This window comes from Hippocampus zosterae, chromosome 1, assembly GCF_025434085.1.
Source record: "Hippocampus zosterae strain Florida chromosome 1, ASM2543408v3, whole genome shotgun sequence".
Lineage (NCBI taxonomy): Eukaryota > Metazoa > Chordata > Actinopteri > Syngnathiformes > Syngnathidae > Hippocampus > Hippocampus zosterae.
Genome location: NC_067451.1, coordinates 12,366,728 through 12,385,967, shown reverse-complemented (window position 1 = coordinate 12,385,967; position 19,240 = coordinate 12,366,728). Strand labels below are relative to the sequence as shown.

Below are 19,240 nucleotides of genomic sequence, written 5' to 3'. Positions count from 1 at the left end.
TTCACAATAATTTGGAATGCGATAAATAATATTCAACACTTTTTTAAAGAAATCTCTGCCAGTGTTCACATTTTAAAACGATCACGTGCACCATATTCCAAGAAAATCACAATGTGCCATCACTGCCAAGCAATTTCTTTTTCTTTTCTTTTTTTTTTTATTTTTTTTTTAGAAAATACCGTGGATTACTTCTGTTGGCCTAGAAGGGGGCGGGGGCAACACGTTGGTGACGCTGCTGTTTATAGGTGGCCTTAATGGTATGTGAACTGAAGGGCAGGGTAAGGTTTTAGACAGTTTCGGGAATGAAGACCGGCGATGGTGACTACAATTTGACAAACCGGAATGGATCATGTTTTTTTTCATCAGTCAACCTTTTCACCACAAACCGGTACGACTGGTGTTTCAGAATGAGGAAACATACGGAGTGCCGTCTTCTCGTAGCGAGACACAAATGGTTTTAAAAAAAATTACAATAACTGCAGTCAAATGAGCAATCGCATTGTACGATGGTGGAGAGGAAGCGTTTATGGTAATGACATTGTAGGGAAGCGAGAGAGCCACGAAGGGAGGAGTTAACCTCCGCTGTCAGTGGCATGCGGTGTGGGACAGCCTCTGAGGCGTTTAAAGGCAAACGCAAAACGACGCTGACGTGAGCGAACAATTCGGAACTCCTCTTACTCTTTCTGCCCTGCGGGTTTCAGACAACGTCAAGCAGCGATCGCTGGAAATGCATGGTCAAACGCAGACAGAAAGCACTACGCACACGTGTCAGCACAAGAGAAATTGCTGGAAGAGTGGAACAAAAAAAGAGGTAAAAACAAAACAAAACACCGACTTTCGCTTTAAACATAAAAGCCTTGCTCTTTCTCAATGTCAGAAAAGTGCCTGTTATCATATCTGAACCTTGTACTAACCATAATCTCCCAAATGCCATGCAGGAAAGTGATTTGATGTGCTCTACTGAAACTGCAGTCTTATGTTGTACTTTGTTTTCCTGTAATGAACAGTTGAATGCCAAAGACTGTCTAACCTGAAGACTAAAGCAACAATTTAACTCCAGTTTGTTTGTTTGTAGTACAAATGCCACTCTGCAACAGTGGGAATCTCCCTGTGTCCTACAGTCCTAGACCCACAGGCATGCAAGTGAGCTAACTGGGGGTAAGTCTAAAATTATATACCCTTTGTCTCATATTACCAAACCACATATTCCAAATCTAAAAATCACGATAAAAAAAACCCCTGCAGAACTCCCTCAATTTTGCAAGACCATTGATTTATACAACCAGGTATCGTGCATTTTTCTTATTAGATTGACTGTTGTTTCCACAGTTGCCCAATTGCACTTCTGGCATCAGTGTGTGAATGATAAGTTAACTCATTCATGGTGTGGGAACACTGACAAGGCTACACAAGCTGTATCTGTGACTTATCTTGTTTTCAGTGACATGAGACCTTATTGACGTAGTTCAGAGTGTGCTGCCATTTATGAGAGGAATCGGTTTGATGTCCCAGCTGTCAGGAAAGTGCAGCTCGATCCACACAGCTGTTCTCTGTAGAGGATATTGTGACTTCTACATCACAACGACAAGTCACATTCCAATTTTGGCTATCGTTATTTGTCTTGTAGGGCCAGGTTTTTGTACTATAGACAACTGTTGTCTCCTGTCCACCCTTTGTTTTGTAGCAATGACCGAGCATGTGACACTGTCACCGGAGCAGAGATTTTATTAGATTAGACACAAGCGGTTGCACTCTGAGAACAAGCCATTAATTTAACACCCAATGGCACGCTATATTCTGACCACTCGAAATTGATGGCCCTGATCTCTCCCTCTGACAATCAGTGCACAAAACAGGGAAAGACAATCAGGTACCTGTGGTTAGTGTACTTCTGAGGGTGTAAGAGATTTATTTGTGTAGCCTAAATAATGGTTTGATAACAGACAGTAAGAACTATAACTTCTAGAGCTCTGAGCAAACAAGATTCACAGTGTCAACTTTACACACAGTCGAACAAAATTGTTGGTACCCTTCCATTCCAGAACGAAAACTCAGAGTCACTGAAATAACTAGAATCTGTGGCCCAACATAATCATTTTCAAAAACACAAATGAAAGTGGTCGAGGCAAAAATAATGGTGTACCCCTGACTTGATATTTAGCTGTGCAATATTTGGAGGCAGCCACTGTCATTACACAATTTCTGTAAGTCTCAGTGAGACGAGTGAGCCTGTTGATAGGTATGCTGGCCCGCTCCTCAGCAGTGAACTTACTCCAGGTGTCTCAGCTTTGAAGGGCCTCCACCGACAGACTCCACATTCAGCTCATTCTATAGATGTTGAAAATAATTTAAAGCAGGGTTCAGTTTAAGGCCACTTTAGAACACTTCAATGTTTTGTTGTGAGGCATATTCTTTTATGTTTTTACCTGTGTTTTGTGGGTCCTGGGCAGCATGTTTTGCACCAGAATGCCTCAGGATTTCATTGTACCCTGCACGTATTAAAAACATCCTGTGCCAGATTTAGTACAGCAGCCCTAGAACATAAACGTGCCTCCAAGCCATGTCACAGTATGCGCAGTGTTCTTTTCTTTATACTGAATGCAACTGGCATCTATTAGGATAGACCGGAAGTGACCTGGCAAAAAGCAGTTTTGTCACAAAGGACATTCCATCACGAGCTTTGTTGCTTGTCAGGATGCAGTTTGGTGCAATTTTATTTTAAAGTTATTTCTTTTGATGGAAAGGCACCAACTGTTTCATTTGTGTGCATGAATGAAGTAGCTCATTAATGGGGACTCACTGAGGTGATGTTCGTATATCTAATTGTATGGGAGCAAGATCACGGGTCTGAAAATGCTGTATAGTCTGATGGGAACATTTATTAGCCGGTGTGAAGTTTAGCCATCCATCCATTTTCTGTGCCACTCTTTTTCACAAGGGTTGTGGGGAACCGGAGCCATTTCAAATGAGAAGTGGGGTACACCCTAACCTCACCAGCCACTTGCAGGGCATAATATTGGATTAAAACCATTAACACTTAAATTCACATCTATTGAAATTTTGGAGTGTTCACTTGACCTAACACGGCTTCCTCCTAACATGCATATTTTATGCATGTTAGGAGGAAGCCGGAGTACCCCGGATAAAACCAATGTGAGCCAGAGCAGACCAAACTCTCCACAGAAATGTTCCCAAAACAATTCGTCCTGATTGCAAGGCAAGCATGCAAATCACTCTTTCCACCATAAGGCAGTTAAAAAGAAAAGCCAGCACCTTTCCTTGTGTCTCGTCACCTGTTGACTCGCTGAATGGAGGAGTGCTTTGTACACTCAAACACTGGATGTTGGGTGAGGGGAAGTAATTAGGCTTGTACGAAAAAAGCTGCACGTCTCTTCGCCATGAGCTAGCTAGAGGCTAACAATGGCTACACAGTCAGAGCGTAAAGCGAGAGCCGCGTCCACCAACACAAGTCTCTTCACCTCACTCAGAAGGCAATGAGGAGTAATTATTTTAAACATCGCTTTTTACATAAATTTGTTCATGCGTGTATTGTAATTGTGTTGGGCAAAATTAGTATAGGTGTGCATTTGATATCAAAACACCGTGACTGTGGATGATATGTTAAACAATGCCCAGGATGTTTCTTTGCTGACGTGTGATACTATTGATTTTGAGTGACGTTGACTGTAAGAACTAAATGTTGTTCTGTTTGTTTGTTACTGAAGAGAGATTCCTTTCAAATGTAGCCTTCAAATGGATTTTAGTGTTTCTTCTTTAAATGTGCACTTATTCTAAATGAATTGTGGCAGACTATTAAGAATACGATGTTCATGTGAAAATGGCAGAAAAATTACACAGCTATCATAATATTGCCTTTGACACACATTAATAATAAATTATCCAATGACGCAATGAGGAACTTATTTTCCATTCTCCTGATGTGAAACATTTGTCTTTCATTGCTTCCTGTTCAGTTTGTTGCTACAGGGTGCTTGTTTCAATAAAACATTTATGAAACATGAATACAGTAAATGATGACTAGAAGACATATCCAGATGAAGAAATACTGTTCAGTATCATAAATGGTGGGACTATTTGTTTAGACCGGGTAGGAAAAAAAATGGAGTAAATTATGAATTTAACTAAGAGCTGCATAAAGGCTTTTATCTTGATAATCGGCAGCTCTATTTATATCCCATCCTTAACCCCAAACAATGATGCACCTTCTTCATTCCTGGGTACAGGATGACTGTGCCCTTGTGTGTTTCTTATTCATCAGAGGGCAAAGAGATTTGGGACGTGGATAAACTGATCCTTTATCTATACCACCATGTTGCTCTTCCCTCTCATTTTCTCTGACCTTGCTGCCTGCCATTTCATAGCTTTGCCTTTCTGTGCATATCAGCAATTATCCCAGCAATTCACACAAAAGACACACACAGTCTCCATTGTGACACACATTCTGAGCATATTTTAGCAGTCCAACCCTAATACCCCCCCAACCTCACCGCCACCCCATAACACACGACAGGGAAAACCTCTGTGAGGTCGGAACCCCCCACCCCTACACACACACATGAATTGAAGAGTGCTTTGTGCACTCACACACTGACTGGGCAGGGAAAGGGAGAGAGAGAGAGAGAGAGAGAGAGAGAGAGGGAGAGACGGCGAGGGAGAGGGAGAGAGGGCTGGTGGGTGCAGGTGGATGGACACAATGATACGGTGGGACTGCGGAGTGGAGCCAGACTAGAGACGGAAGAAGAGATGCAGCTTGTAAAGAAGGGACACTCAACCCTGACTGAGGAGGGGAGGGAAAGACCAAGCAGGAGAAGAATGTGAGTGCAGAAATAGGAAAGGGAAGCGGGCCTGTCCAGCAGAGAGGAAGAGAGTGAATTGTTGTTCCAGAGGCAGGAGGGGAACTGATGGGATGGCATTGATCCCTGGGAGCTGCCACTTCTTGGGCCAGATGGCGTCTTGTTGCTGCAGACCACTGCTCAACTCCTGCTGCTGTGGACCCCTCATCAAAATGTGCCTCTCCTCCTTCACAGGTCGGTCCCAACCCACTTGGCCCCCCCTTCCCTCTCATGACTAGTAGTGGAGTATAGTTCTATGTGCAACATGGGTAACACACTAAGCCAAGAAGGTAACATTGAAGGGCATGGTGTGTTTTTCTGTTGTAGAAGCATGTGTGCCTGCAAGTGTGACCCCCCCAGTGGTTCTGTCGGTGCTGTGTTTTGTCTCGTGGGATGGAAGAGAATGGGCTCTTGTCCTCTCCAACATCATGTCATGTTGCATTGTGTGGCCAAGATGTGTATTCCATTGTGTCTTTGTGAACGCTTTGCAGGATACCTTAGCACTGACACCGCATGTTGAAAAATAAGGAAAGCGCAGTTGTGAGTGTAATTTGTTCAATGTATGTCTGAAAACGAGTGCGCACTCAGGAATCATTGGTTGTGTGCGTCGGGAGGATTCTTTGACGTCACCTGATGTGTGCTCTCGATGATGTTGTCTTCCCTCAAGCCAAACCCTCCTTACTAACGTTTTGTATTAGTATCACCTGTCCCATCCCTTCCTGTTGAGACGCAACAGTTTGTGTGAATAGCGCTGATATGTTCCGTTCCTCTTTACAGATATATCTCCTGCTGAGCTGGATGCCTTGTGGAGGGAACCAGCATATACTCTCGGGGGGACCCACGAACACTTTTCAAGAAATTACATCATGACTGAAGGTAGCCTGTGTGATGCAGCAGATTGCTTACTGCGCTTTTCATAATCAAATTTGTTTGACAGACTTCCAAGGAACAAACAGACAAATCATTGAGAAAGTGTTAGTGTAAATTCTTTCTGCTTTATGGAACAAACCATGGGAATCCTCTGATCTCATTTGGATTTGCAATACTAAGCATCTCTCTGACTGATAGTGATGGCAAAACAAGAACAAAAAAACCTACTCACCCTTTAATTTATGGTGGAATGTATGAGGAAGTAGAGCGGGAGGATCGCTGAAGGTGAGTTTCGTGTGTCGCACTTTTTTATTTTTATTTTTTTAGCCTTCTTCCCTACCATGCAAGTATAAAAAAGTTATTCACTGTGGAATAAACCATAAACCAAATCAATTCTGGGCTCATTCGTCACTTTGACATGATGAACATGCAGAGGAAGAGTACTATGACCGTGCTGGAGGTGTGTCACATACAGATGAAACACCGATCATCTGGTGCAGGTTTCGCACTGTGTGCGTGTGCGTACGTGTGCTTCTGTGACCGCATGACCATAAATGAAAGAAAAAGCAAACACACACTTCAAATTAATAGAAGCTAATGGAGTGGTAAATCCTGTGAGGTATGAAGGAGTGTCATGCATGACAGGATCAAGATAACCGTGGTGATAATCATGTCATTGCAGCACACTTTGAATAGCACTCTTCCCCGCCCTCGAGATAACTTTCATTACATGACTTTCTTTATATTAGACGCACATCTTTAATACAGAGTAGGAAACAGAAAATATCAATTACATACTGTACCTTCGAGATGGTCAAAATTATTGAAACAACTTGTAGTCGAACTAGTTTACTGGCACTGATTTATATTCGTCAAGTGTGGGGTTTCTCAATTCAACTCAACTAAAATTTGCTTGTTTGTAGGGCCATTCCATGTGTTGGTTTATAGTTTGAGGTGGCAAAAAGGTCTACTTTTATCTGATCCGCCAATTTCTTTTCACAAAAAGCTTGTTTTTGCCGGCTTTGGTTCAAAGCTGTTTTTTTTTGGGTTACACTCACCCATGTTCTATTGTTGATGATGCGAGAATCGGGGTGGGGTGGAGAGGTGGGGGTGGGGGCGTTACAAACAAACATTTTTGGGGAAAGAAGCAAGTCGACCTTTTTGTTTGGGTAAGTTCTGCACGTCAACCCCAAAAATTAAGATTCAGGTTGTATTTTTCTGTAAAAGTGAATTTCGGACATTGAATACCTTCATACGTGGTGTGGTATTAATAAAATGTGCTCTTTTATCAGGCGTAGGTGAGGAGGAGGATGGCCCCGTTGTGGAGTCAGGTGAAGGAGAACCAGAGCCAAATAACTACTGGAAGCGAAAAGAGGCATTTCTTAAAGGAAGTCGGATGACACTGGGCGAAAAATGCGCCCCAGGTATTTTCTGATGCTGCACTTTACACCAGTAGTCCTGAATAGATCGCATATGGTATTTTAATTGAGTTTGTTGTTGCTTTGAAAGAAAAGGACATCTTCAAATGAATATTACGGTAGTATTGCATGTGGCCTGAACGACCTCGATAAATGGAGCATTTGACACGGTGAAAAGATTGTTTGTGACTCTTGGAAGCTTTGTAGTTTTAGTGCCGCTGCTTCTCACCGTAATGGACTGACAGGCTTGTACTATATTTTGACTAATGAAGGGGTTTTAGTCAGGCATGCAAACAGGACAAATTTACCTACTCAGCGTCTTAAGCCCATCACACCCTGTAGTTTCTGCTTTTCAAATGGATTTAAATGGCCACATGGAGAGTCCAGTCAGCAATCTAATAGCATTGTTATTCCTCAAGGGACTATGCTGGTTCTCACAGAGCATCTCGCTGTAATATGAGCTGCCATAGAAAGTCATTAAGGAACCTCTGAAAGTTTTTATCTTGCTTGCAGGCAGTAAAACCAGTCCACTTTTACTTTTAGTATGCTTTATGGAAACAATCTTTCTCACATCTGATTGACATAATCTGTACTGTCCAGAAGTTACTCTCCTTTTCACTGGACGCCGACGCTCCAGTGAGGACCCAGACCGGGCTCTCCAGGAGGCCCTGCGCACCCGACTCCGAGTAGTGGAGAGCAATAGCAAAGATGTCATCCAGCTGTTTAAGGTGCGTGAACATGATAGACATCAATAGATTGCAGAAACATGGCTATGAATATTCGCATAACGCGGTGAGGTGCGTGGTGTTACACAATGCAGTGTAAAATGCATTGGTCGATTGTTCTGTTCGGCTTTGTTCTTGCAGGACCTATCTGCACGTCTGGTGTCTGTTCATGCAGAGAAGGACAGCTTTATCCTCACATTTAAAACTGTAGAGGAACTCTGGAAGTTTTCGACATATCTAGCATTAGGTAGGTTTTCTCGGAGTGTAATTTGTATATTAGCGTTACTGCAATATTCATGTCCACTGATTTGCGTTACCATTCTGGCTCTTATGATTGGCATTGTTGACAGGTTACGTGGCACGGTGCTTGGAGAACTTCCTGTGTGATCAGTCCTTTTGGCTTGAGCCAAAATTGCTCAGTGACTTGGAGATTAATGTAAAAATAGATGAGGATCATTTGGCCACACTCTATCTTGAGCTTTTACTCCAGGAAGGTAGGAAATAACACGCACAAGGTATATACCTAAGTTTTGTTTACTTGTCCTCCTGAGTTACTTGGGTTTTTGAAAGATGCTCTTCAGGTGCAATTCTTATTAATACTTCAAATGTACAGTATGTTACTGACCTAAATCTTGTAATTATTTACGCTGGGGTTCAATCAGTGTAAATGATTGAAGTCCAGTAAATACACCTGTCATTCATAATCCGTTGGTTCTTGGAAAAAACGTACGTACCTTCAATACTGTCTTTTGCTTCAACACTAGCAATTTTATCATTTCAATAATAAACAGCTGTTAAATGTGATTGCTGCCACTGGAGATGCTTGACCCTCATTAATATAATAAAGCCTTTTTCCTGTCAAGCTAATTAGTTTTACTGTCGTAAGATGTATAGCTTCTCTACTAAAGCCTTCTCATGTCCAGACGTTATTCTCATCTGTATAAATCCTTTGTGTTGCTGAGCAGTCGCATTTTCCACTGATGTGACCTTGATATTTTTCCACATTCTAAGCTCTTTGCTTTTACACCAAAGCTATTACTATCCTACTTGTTGTACTTCAGCCGTATGCAGGGATAATTTCAGGAATCAAAAATATTCCTCGGGCAAAGTAAGACTGCAGTGCTGCAAAACCGTGACGAGATTGACTTTAACTTGATTGAGTTGGTTTTAAACATCCTTCATCCATGTCTAAGGGACAGAACAAAACAGAATAAAAACACTTGATATCTTTTGAGTTGTCTAAAGTGTGCATTCATGAATGAACATTATTACAGGATCTTTCTTTGCTAAGGCACTGTGCACAAGACATGACGAGGATGATGAAGATCAACTGTCTTTCAAAAAGAATGATCTTCTCATGGTGAAGGACACAGGACAGGAGGACATGTGGGAGGGCACACTGCTCACCACTGGCCATCATGGCCTCGTGCCAGTCACCGCCACTCAGCCGCTTCCCTACCCTTTCTACCAGTGAGACTTTCTCCTTTTGATTTTCTCGATTGCGAGTTGATGATGCAAGATAAAATTCTTGCTTCATTTTGATTTGGGGTGACTATGTGCACAAACAAGCGGTATAAATGTCTACTAATCCATTGTCTCCATCGGTCAGGTGGTTCCTGAGGAATTACCCGGGCTGTGCCGGGTGCTCGCCAACAGAAAAAGAAGCGTTTGAACATCCACTTGGTAGAATCACACACACACAGACATACACACACACTAACTCCCATTCTCTCCAAGTCGTTTATGGTGACTCTTATCTTTTTTTTTCTCCCTATCAAACTTGCCAGTGACAGGTTCGTGTGTAGCCGTGGTCGACTACATTCCGTTGGTTCAAGATGAGCTCCAGCTAAATCAAGGGGACGTTGTCGAGATTCAAGGTCTCATGGTGCGAGGCCTTGGCGTCTTCATCGGAAAACACTCCTCCACTGGTCGGACTGGCTTTATCCACAAGGCCCACGTGAAGCCTCTGGATACCCTGTCACTGTAAATAAGATTCAATCCCATTTTACAGTATTGCTTGGACGTTATTGGTCCTTTCCACACACAAAGAAATTCATGCTTAATAAAACCACGAGTTACCTCGCGTTTTCTTACCAAATTAATGCATGTAGCATAACTGCATTCTAGACGGTGTGGAAAGCATGAGAAGACCAGGGCCACAGTTCAAATGAGAATGCTGCCTTTGTTTCTCTTGTACAGACAAAGACATTTGGTCTTTCTGACCGAGGAGGAGCGAGCCACGCTGGCTCAAACCAGCCTGTTTAGCTACGAGCCGTGCGATAGCAACCTCCTGGAAAGGCTCTTCTCATCTGACATCAGCTCTGTATACAGGCTAGGTAAAGCGCAAAAGATTCGTCATCGTCGGCTTGTAAAATAGTTACAAAATAAATATAGTCCGGTGTCAGTCGTTGCTATGAGCAGGAAATCTTCAACCCGATGTTTATCTGTGTTTCCAGACAGGCTGGATGAGTCTGACTTCATGTATATCAGGAATCGGCCCAAACGTGGTAAACACTTACTTATTTTTGAATGGATTAATACTACACTTATGCCAAATCTCATCCAAAATTTTAACATTTATGCCTGCCACGCACCTAAAAGTAATTTACTGTTTAGCTAAAACACAAAAACAATCAAGTTGATCCCACCTCATTGCTGGCTTGTTTTCTTATTGTCCAGAACATCAAGGAATAAAATATAATGTCACTTTTTTTTCTAATTTACAAAAAGTCCCTTCTCTATTCTATGGATAATCACATATTTTGTTCCCTCCCGTCAATGTAGTGATTCACATAATTAACGTTGATGTACTTTTTCCCATTAACAGTCACAATCACGTTGGTTCTGTGATTGACAGACGGCCGGTCCATGACTTGATATGTATTCCAGCGCCTGTTGTCACACTGAACAGGATAAAATGTCGAGAAAGTGGATGGACCGGCTGTGTGGCACTCGCATTAAACAAGCTTTTTTTATTTTATTTTTAATCCCTTCATTTGTGTTACTAAAATAATCTTTCTTCCTTCTCAGATCACAAGGTTCCTACAAGCACTCGCCAGAGTGTCATGTCGGAGAGAAGCGACGGAACGCCTCCGAACCACTCCTCCCCCCACCCATCGCTATCGCACTCGTCACCGCGCGTGTCACTCTGTCAGTCCCGCAATGCTCTGGCAGAGGAGGGAGAGCACCTGTCCTTCACTTTCGATGACACATTTAGAGAGCTCGGTGAATTCCAGGAGGAACCGCCTCTCTTCTTGGAGGAAAACATTTGGGAAAGGGACGAGTCAGAAGTTAGTGACCCAACGTTGATCCTGCTAAACCATGACCAGTTTCAGGTCAGCAACGGTGCAATCCACCCACTTACAGTAATCACTTGCAAGCCAGGTGCTAAAATGTATTTTATATGTTAGCTTCCGGTTCATGGCAATCAATTTCTGTGCTGCCAGGCTCTGAGTCATGCATGACTCATTTGCGTGATCTTTTTTCAGTTAAAAGTTGCCAACACGTGACTTCATATACTTGCAACACCGGATAATGCTCGTCGTAATTGATGTGATTCCAATTCATCATTTTATAATTACGAATCAACAGCTGCAAGGAGACTCTTTTTATGCGTTTGTTTTCCCCTAGGAAGACTTCCTTCCCCTGTATGACCTCGAGTGTTCCTTCCTGTGGGTGACCTTCAATGGGAAGGGCGAGAGTGAACTCTCAGGTCAGCTTGAAGGTGTAAGGGAGTGTGCAAAACGGATGGGCATGCATTGGGCACGTCGGCGAGCGTGCTTCCTCTTGGGAAGACTCTGCGCCAGGAAGCTCAAGCTATCGCAGGTCATTTATATTAGATACACCTGATCCATTTTTTGTCTTTAATCAATGTGTTGATTGCCCATCGCTCAAAGGATTAAAACCTCATACATATGTCAACAATTGCCTGGGTCCAAGTTCAAAATGGAATGAGATCCAATACAAAGGGGTGACGGGGTGCTGTATTAAAACGAAAGATGATATTGCTCACTTGTAATTGACACTGGAAAGTATTAATTCAACAATTAGTTTATTAGGCTGGTAGGTTGTGACATAGAACTGCATTTTGTCTTACTGAGAATGGTCTATTCTGATTGTGATGTATTGAATATCATTTCCATACAAACATTGCTATCCATTAAAAAAAAATCTGTGCATGGATCATTTCTGATCAAAATTCTCCCTTTTTACTTTAGGCTCGTGTATACTACGAGGAAGCACTGAGTGTTCAAGTGGACAGTTTTCGTGACACACCGCTGTTGATCGCTCTCCTCACCAACCTCACAGCCGTCTACCTGAAGCAGCGTATGAGCGACAAGCTGCCCCTCACCCTGGAAAAGGCCAGCGCTGTGCTTCTCTGTCTTCCCAAACATACCTACACGTCCTCTGATGAAATCGAGCTGCTGAAACTGCTTCTGAGGAGGTCGATGGTAACAGGGGATAAATATCTGGAGGCCCGTGTTTGCTACCTTATCTCCAGCCTCTTCCTACTTCTAAGGAAGCCTGATGACGCTCTTCCCTTTGTTGAGCGCTTACAATTCCTCTCCTCAAGTCTCTCCGCGAACGACGGATCTGGGATAGCACCTCTGGACCTCAACTGGCTTTTGAGCTTGCTCTATCACCGTAAATACATGCCTTATCTGGTGCTAGCTTCTCTGAGCCTTGACTCAAGACAAGACCACTCGCTCCATGACGCCTTCCAGAGGATTGAGAGGTTTATCAGAAACTCTGCTCGCCTGAACCCGTTTTGGAAGGAGGAAACCTCCCTGCTCCCTGCCCAGATTGTGGTTTACCTCCTGCAGGCGCTGGCGATAGCTGAGAAAGAGGGGGACTTAAAGTCGCAGAGAGACCTATGTCTGGGCTTGGCCTCAGTTTACCAGCAGTATGGCGCCCTTGATAAGGCTGTGTGCTGTGCTCAACGAGCAGTGGAGACTGGAGGCTTCATCAATGAGGAGGAAGGCTTTGAGGCCTCTGTGCTGCTTGGCTGGCTGCTGGTATTAACAGGCCAAGCTGAGAAGGCTCAGGGTGTCCTCCGACCATTGCTTGTCTCGCTTCAGGTATAAAAACACTCGAAACTCATTTCTGTTTTTGCTTATTCGTAGAGTACTTATGTTCTGTTTTCATGTTCAACCACTTTGCAGGGATCAGATAGCTCCACTCAAAGAGGTGTCATCCACAACCTCTTGGCTTTGTGTCTGAGGCAGCAAGGCCGCATACCAGAGGCAGGCTGGCAACTCCACTCGGCCTTGGTGATATCCCGGGAAAGTGGAAACCAGAGGAATCAGGCCTTGGCACTGGCCAACCTGGGCTGCCTGGCACTGGATACTGGGGCGTCGACACTGGCAGAACGTTTCTTGGTCAGGTCAGATACCCTACTTCATGATTTATATTGCACTTTATTGAACGGTGTTTGTTTGTTTTTTTCTTCTTTCTTCTTTCTACCCACATTCTTGCCGCTGGAGGCTGTAAATTTCCCCAGTGTGGGACAAATAAAGGATATCTTATCTTATGATGCAGGTACAGTGATGAGAACACAGTACTTTAAGTCCATTCATCTTCCGTACCGCTTGATCCTCACTAGGGTGGCGGGGGGTGCCGGAGCCCATCCCAGCCGTCTCCGGGCAGTAGGCGGGGGACACCCTGAATCGGTTGCCAGCCAATCGCAGGGCACACAGAGACGAACAACCATTCGCACTCACACTCACACTCACACCTAGGGACAATTTAGAGTGTTCAATCAGCCTGCCATGCATATTTTTGGAATGTGGGAGGAAACCGGAGCACCCGGAGAAAACCCACGCAGGCCCGGGGAGAACATGCAAACTCCACACAGGGAGGCCGGAGCTGGAATCGAACCCGGTACCTCTGCACTGTGAAGTCAACGTGCTAACCACTGGACTACCGGGCCACCCTACTTTAAGTCCATAGAGGGAAAATGTCATATTGTTAGCACTCAGAAAGATATATGAGGTAAAAGGAAGCACCGGACAAGCACCCCAACATAGGTGTACAGTATGATGAGATCCACCAAAATATCTTAACAATCAGTCATAATTTCACTCGGGTCTTGAATTGCATTTCTTCAGACTGTGCAACTGGTCATTATACACCCCTTAGTTCTACTTAACAAAGAACTGTAATTTCCAGACTACAACGTGCACCTGATTAAAAGCTGCAACACATATATGTAGCCGTAAAGACAAAATTGGCCATTTATTAGCCGTGGCTCTCCCTCCATGTTATAAAAAGTAGATAATTGCAAAGAAGTGGTCACAGTGATGGATTTGGGAGCCGGATTCACTGTGCCGCTGTGTTGGCGCCTGCCATCTATTGCCAATGAAGGTGAGAGTCAGTAGCCAATCAGCAGAGAGATGGGGGGGAAATTTCATTGGTTATATGTGGCAAGACTAAATCTATTGGTGGCTTGAAATTCGCCAGTAAAAAATCTGAAATAAACTATTTGTAATCTGGAGTAAATATGTAATGCTACATTGTAAGGTTACAAGACTTTGAGGAGTAGCTGAAGTCTGACCAGTGGGAAAAGTAAAGCATTAGGTTCGTCGTTATTGGAAAATGTGCTAATTTTGTTCCCGACACCACTAACTGGGATTGATATTGTTATCAGGATATATAATTGCAAGATTTTTTTCTCTCTCTCATGCCACTTGGTCAAATCTAAATAAAGAACAATTCTGTCACATGTTCAAATGTCTATTATATTTCTATTGTAGAATAAAAAGCGTGTTGACTTTTCTCAGGATCTTGCCGGTTGAAATTTCCAACAGACTTATCTCACAGCTCAGTAGTCCTTTGCAACTGTGTTCTTGGAATTGACACGAGTTTTTTTTTTTTTCTTAGATCTCTGCAACTTTTTCTGGGACTCTGGGAGAGCCCCACCGATGAAGAGCATGTGCAGACCTTCCTTTGGCTGGGGAAGAGTTACAAAGACAGGGGGAAGAGTCACCAAATCAGGGTCTCATATGAAATGGGACTTCTGATAGCGCTGCATGCTAGAAATTTGCCCAGTAAGTTAAAAAAAAAAAAAAAAAGAAACACAAACGTGACCCATGACCCAAATTGTACTTTGTACACCCTCTAGTGGCGGAAAAACAATTGACAGTCACAGCGTTAAATTTGTTGCATTAAAAATGTGCTGTATTCCCTGCCTAGGTCAGTTAGTGGTGGCGAAGGTGCTGAGTCGGCTCTATTCAGACCTGCTGCTTTACGGACAAAGCATCGTCTATTATGAACACTGTGTGTCAGTAGCCAGAGAGCTGAAAGATAAGAGACTCGAAGGAGAGTACCTTGAAATATTAAGCAGCCTCTACCTCTCACTAAATACCGAGAGGTGAGTTGGAATCCGCATTCAGCATTTCACAGCATGCTTCTTGATGACAAACAACCGAGCCAGTTTTCAAACGTGTGGTACAGATCGTCTCGTAAATCTTTGGATTACACTAAGCAAAGCCTGAGGATTTCCATTGATTTGGGCAAAAGAGAAGAAGAGTCTGAGACCTGGTTGCAGGTGGGAAGGATCTATTATCTCATCCACGAGGATGAGCTGGCTGACATGTACCTGCAGGTGAGAAGGGCTATGATTGCGTGATATCTGCTAGGATCAGAAATTTGGGGATGCTGACCATTTCAGAACACATCTGAGAGGGGGATTTTCGGCGCAGGGGTGGCAATCACATTTTGTTGCTCAGTAAATGCACACACGCAACTTTAAGTCTGATAAGATATATATGCCATTTTCACACGCACACACACACACACACACACGAAGCGTTGTCAAAAAATATTTTATTCCAATTCAAAAAGTACAATGGTAATGTTTGACTACCTGTTACACTTCCTCACTTGAAAAACAAAACATAAGATAACTGCAACATATTAACACCATATATAGTGTGGGTGTACCTTGCAGCCTACTACCCGATAACGGCTGGGATAGGTTCCAGCACGCCCGCGACCCTTGTGAGGATAAGCGCATCAGATAATGGATGGATGGAAACGACTACGCTGTTGCTTATAGTCAGGATCAGTGTCTTATTTTGTACAAACCTTAAGTATGATTGATTGACAGGCAGCAGTGAAGACAGCCCTGAGAATGAATGACCCTCATTTCTCGATGAGCATCTATGAAGAAGCGGGGGATGTCTATTTTAAAGGACACAGGAACAGGATGGCCTCATTACCTTTCTACAGGGCAAGTGGAAAACACTATTTGTTCAAAAGTTGCTTTTGAAATGTGTTGACATTCATTTTTTGTTATTTTGTTTAAGGATGGCAGTTTACCTTTTTCCCGAAGTATCAGAGACACCCATTCGGAGTTCCGTTTGTTGAGTAAACTGACAGCGCTGTTAATGGAACAGGGGGAACAAGAAGAGGCTCTGCAATATGCTATGCTAGCTGTTGAAATAGCTAACAAAACAGGTGTGAGCAAGGCTACGGAGTTACAACTACAATCGGCTTACAACTTCAGAACAGCCACTCCGTTCTCGTTTTTACAGGTGTGCATATAAATGAGCGGACAGCCTACCACCGACTGGCGACAGTTTACTACAACCTTCAGCACTATGAGATGGCTGAGAACTACTATCTCAAGTCCCTGTCGCTCTGTCCGCCCGTCATGCAGCACCCAAAGGAGGCTCGCTACTACACTCAGGTCTACTGCAGGCTGGGAAATCTCACTCTGCACAAGCTCAAGGTAAGACAGGGACAATCACACAATAGTTCCTTTGTGCAAATGCTAAGGGACGAGCATTCAGAGGCCGTAAAATTCAGTTTGGAGATCACACTGGCGCTTAGGTCGCACCTACTAATTAAAAATAAATAACAGACACATAAGCCGTACAAGATCTGTAAATCCGGAAAACAAGATCTGTCATCGATCGACTTAGTCCAAACTCTTGTGCAGTGGTTCAATTTTCAATGGTCAAGTCAATCACCTTACCTTAAAATGCTACATGATAGCCATTTGGAAACCCTGAAAAAAAGTGACCACATTTGGCCATTACATCATCTGATTAGCGGCCCGCTGGTCCAGTGCTCAGCGCGTCGACCACAGTGCAGAGGTACCGGGTTCAATCCCAGCTCCGGCCTCCCTGTGTGCATTTTGCATGTTGTCCCTGGGCCTGCGTGGATTTTCTCCGGGTACTCCGGTTTCCTCCCACATTCCAAAAACATGCATGGTAGGTTAATGAATCGCTCCAAGTTGCCCCTAGGTGTGAGTGTGAGCTCAGATGGTTGTTCGTCTGTGTGTGCCCTGCGATTGGCTGGCAACCGGTTCAGGGTATTCCCCGCCTACTGCCCGAAAACGGATAGGATAGGCTCCAGCACCCTCCACAACCCTTGTGAGGATAAAGCGGATCAGAAAATTGATGGATGGATGGATGATCTGGTGAGACTTGAAACTAGCTTAGACTCGTCCACTAAGCACAGTACCTCTTTAAGTCTGCCATTAGGGATTTTATTTTACAAATATTACATTTACTGTAAGTTTCATTGTGAATTGTTCACCCAGTTAACAGTCTTTCGGGAGTGTCAGGGATTTAGTAGTGTACAATTTCAATTATTCCATTACTGTTGACCCAGTCATAATAACACTTTGAGGATATGTGCAACAAAAAAAAAATCCCAGCAATGCCATGTCCACACCCTCATTAGGCTTTACAATCTTTTCATTTTTGTTTGTTTGTTACTTGAATTCTAATAGTAAAACATGATGCATTTCAATTCTAAGGCTATACGCTTCCTCTCCAGGATTCGTTGGATGCGTTGGGTTATTTCCACCTCGCTCTGGCAGCCGCTCTGGAGGATCGAGCAAACCCCGAGGCTCTATACGTAGTGTATATGAAGTTAGCGGAGATCCACGGCAACCACATGCCTGACGCTCAGCTATGCCAGCTATACAGAGACAGAGCCAATAGCTTGAAGAGAGTTCTGTCAGGGGCAGAGGACTCCACTGTGAATGAGGAAATTGGAAAGGATACAAGTGAACACTGTGACAGTGACCCATTCCCAAGAACTTCTGGGATACAAGCGGCTACCCACAGAAACGCTGAAAGACTGAATGAACTTAACGAAAGACAGCATGACCACATTCCTCCTCGTGACACGAACAAAGAGTTTGGTGACGCCACTGCATTTCTTAGCTCACAGTCTTACAGTGAGAGCATTTGGACTGAGTCTTTTGACACAGCCAGAGAATACATGTCAGACTCCTGCAGCTCCACGGACACTGTGCAAACGTCCCCAAAACAGATAGATGGGAATGATTTGACCAGTAACACAAGTCTCGATCCCGACAAGGAACTGGTCACAGATCCACATCTTCATCAGAAAGACCCCGCTGCCTCTGTCAGCGGGGTTGATAACCTTTCATCCTGAGTGGATTCACATGCGCGCGCTGTGGCACTTTGTTCTTCATTTCCTTTGTCTCTAGACATATGTCTGAGCCATTTAACAAAACACAGTGTTCCAACAAAATGGCACTTATTTATTTAGAACGAGGTGAGGGTTCTTACGAGCTTTAAACTGTCTTTTTATGAACATTGTCAAAATGAAAGAGTTTTTCTATGTCTTTTATACCTCTGCCCCATATGTCAAATAATATGTTAATAAGACTAAGAATACATTTGAAAAGATGACAATTCTAATAAATTATTTTTGACTAATGTTGACAGTGAGAACACTCAATAATTATTTACTATCTGTATTTATTGACCTTGGGTGCTTTTTGTGACTAATGCTTGGTTCCAGAGACGATACCTTTTGGAGGGGCATGTGCTCAAAAAAGTTAAAAGGGCTCCAAAAATGGGGAACTCCTTTGCAGTAGCCAACCAAAAACTGTCCAACAGTAGATCAGCAAAGCTTAGCTTTAAGCTTTGAGTGTGCTGTCTTTGCTAATCTTGTAAGGGCATCTCTGACCGGTTGCGCAGCTCACGCTGTCCTCTTCTCTCATTCCATTTTTGTTTTGTTTATTTGTTTTTGGCGGGCAGGGTTAAGCAGCATTTTACCTTGCTTGTGCTCCTGGAACTGGACAAAGTCGTAGCCTGGAGACTGACTTACTTGACTCTTCTCAAGCTTCTTGACATACTTGATGTGACACTCTGGTATCCTGACGATTTTGATGCCGAACCAGCACACGAGAATCTCTAAGGTCTCCGCGGACAGATATAGAGATGGTCCGTTGACGCGATCACAATGACTTTGCTTTTTAATCCTTAATTGTGAATCAGAGTTCATCAAGCGGCATAACATGACTTTTTTTCATAGATTGGACAAAATAAAAGAAAACTACAGCAATAAATCAAAATGACCCTTTAAATGGATGGAAACTAAACAAACA

At 43.4% G+C, this 19,240-nt stretch overlaps 1 protein-coding gene across 6 annotated transcripts; it reads left to right on the top strand.

Moving 5' to 3' along the window:
• The first annotated feature begins 438 nt into the window (after window positions 1-438).
• Window positions 439-18,581, top strand: sh3tc2 (SH3 domain and tetratricopeptide repeats 2). Of its 6 annotated transcripts, none has more exons than XM_052048579.1 (24): window positions 439-811; window positions 1,076-1,158; window positions 5,049-5,143; window positions 5,631-5,729; window positions 7,016-7,147; window positions 7,742-7,869; window positions 8,008-8,113; window positions 8,217-8,360; window positions 9,141-9,336; window positions 9,476-9,549; window positions 9,654-9,849; window positions 10,066-10,202; window positions 10,323-10,373; window positions 10,897-11,201; window positions 11,497-11,691; window positions 12,084-12,944; window positions 13,029-13,249; window positions 14,746-14,912; window positions 15,058-15,235; window positions 15,319-15,469; window positions 15,974-16,096; window positions 16,173-16,323; window positions 16,401-16,597; window positions 17,653-18,581. In XM_052048579.1, exons 3-24 carry the CDS (start codon window positions 5,110-5,112, stop codon window positions 18,277-18,279), a joined length of 4,473 nt encoding a protein of 1,490 aa, XP_051904539.1. In that variant the 5' UTR covers window positions 439-811; window positions 1,076-1,158; window positions 5,049-5,109; the 3' UTR covers window positions 18,280-18,581. The 6 variants fall into 6 exon arrangements, with proteins under 6 accessions (XP_051904539.1, XP_051905997.1, XP_051905270.1 ...); XM_052050037.1 differs by lacking the exon at window positions 5,049-5,143 and adding an exon at window positions 3,122-3,217; XM_052049310.1 differs by lacking the exon at window positions 5,049-5,143.
• Window positions 18,582-19,240: the final 659 nt, after the last annotated feature.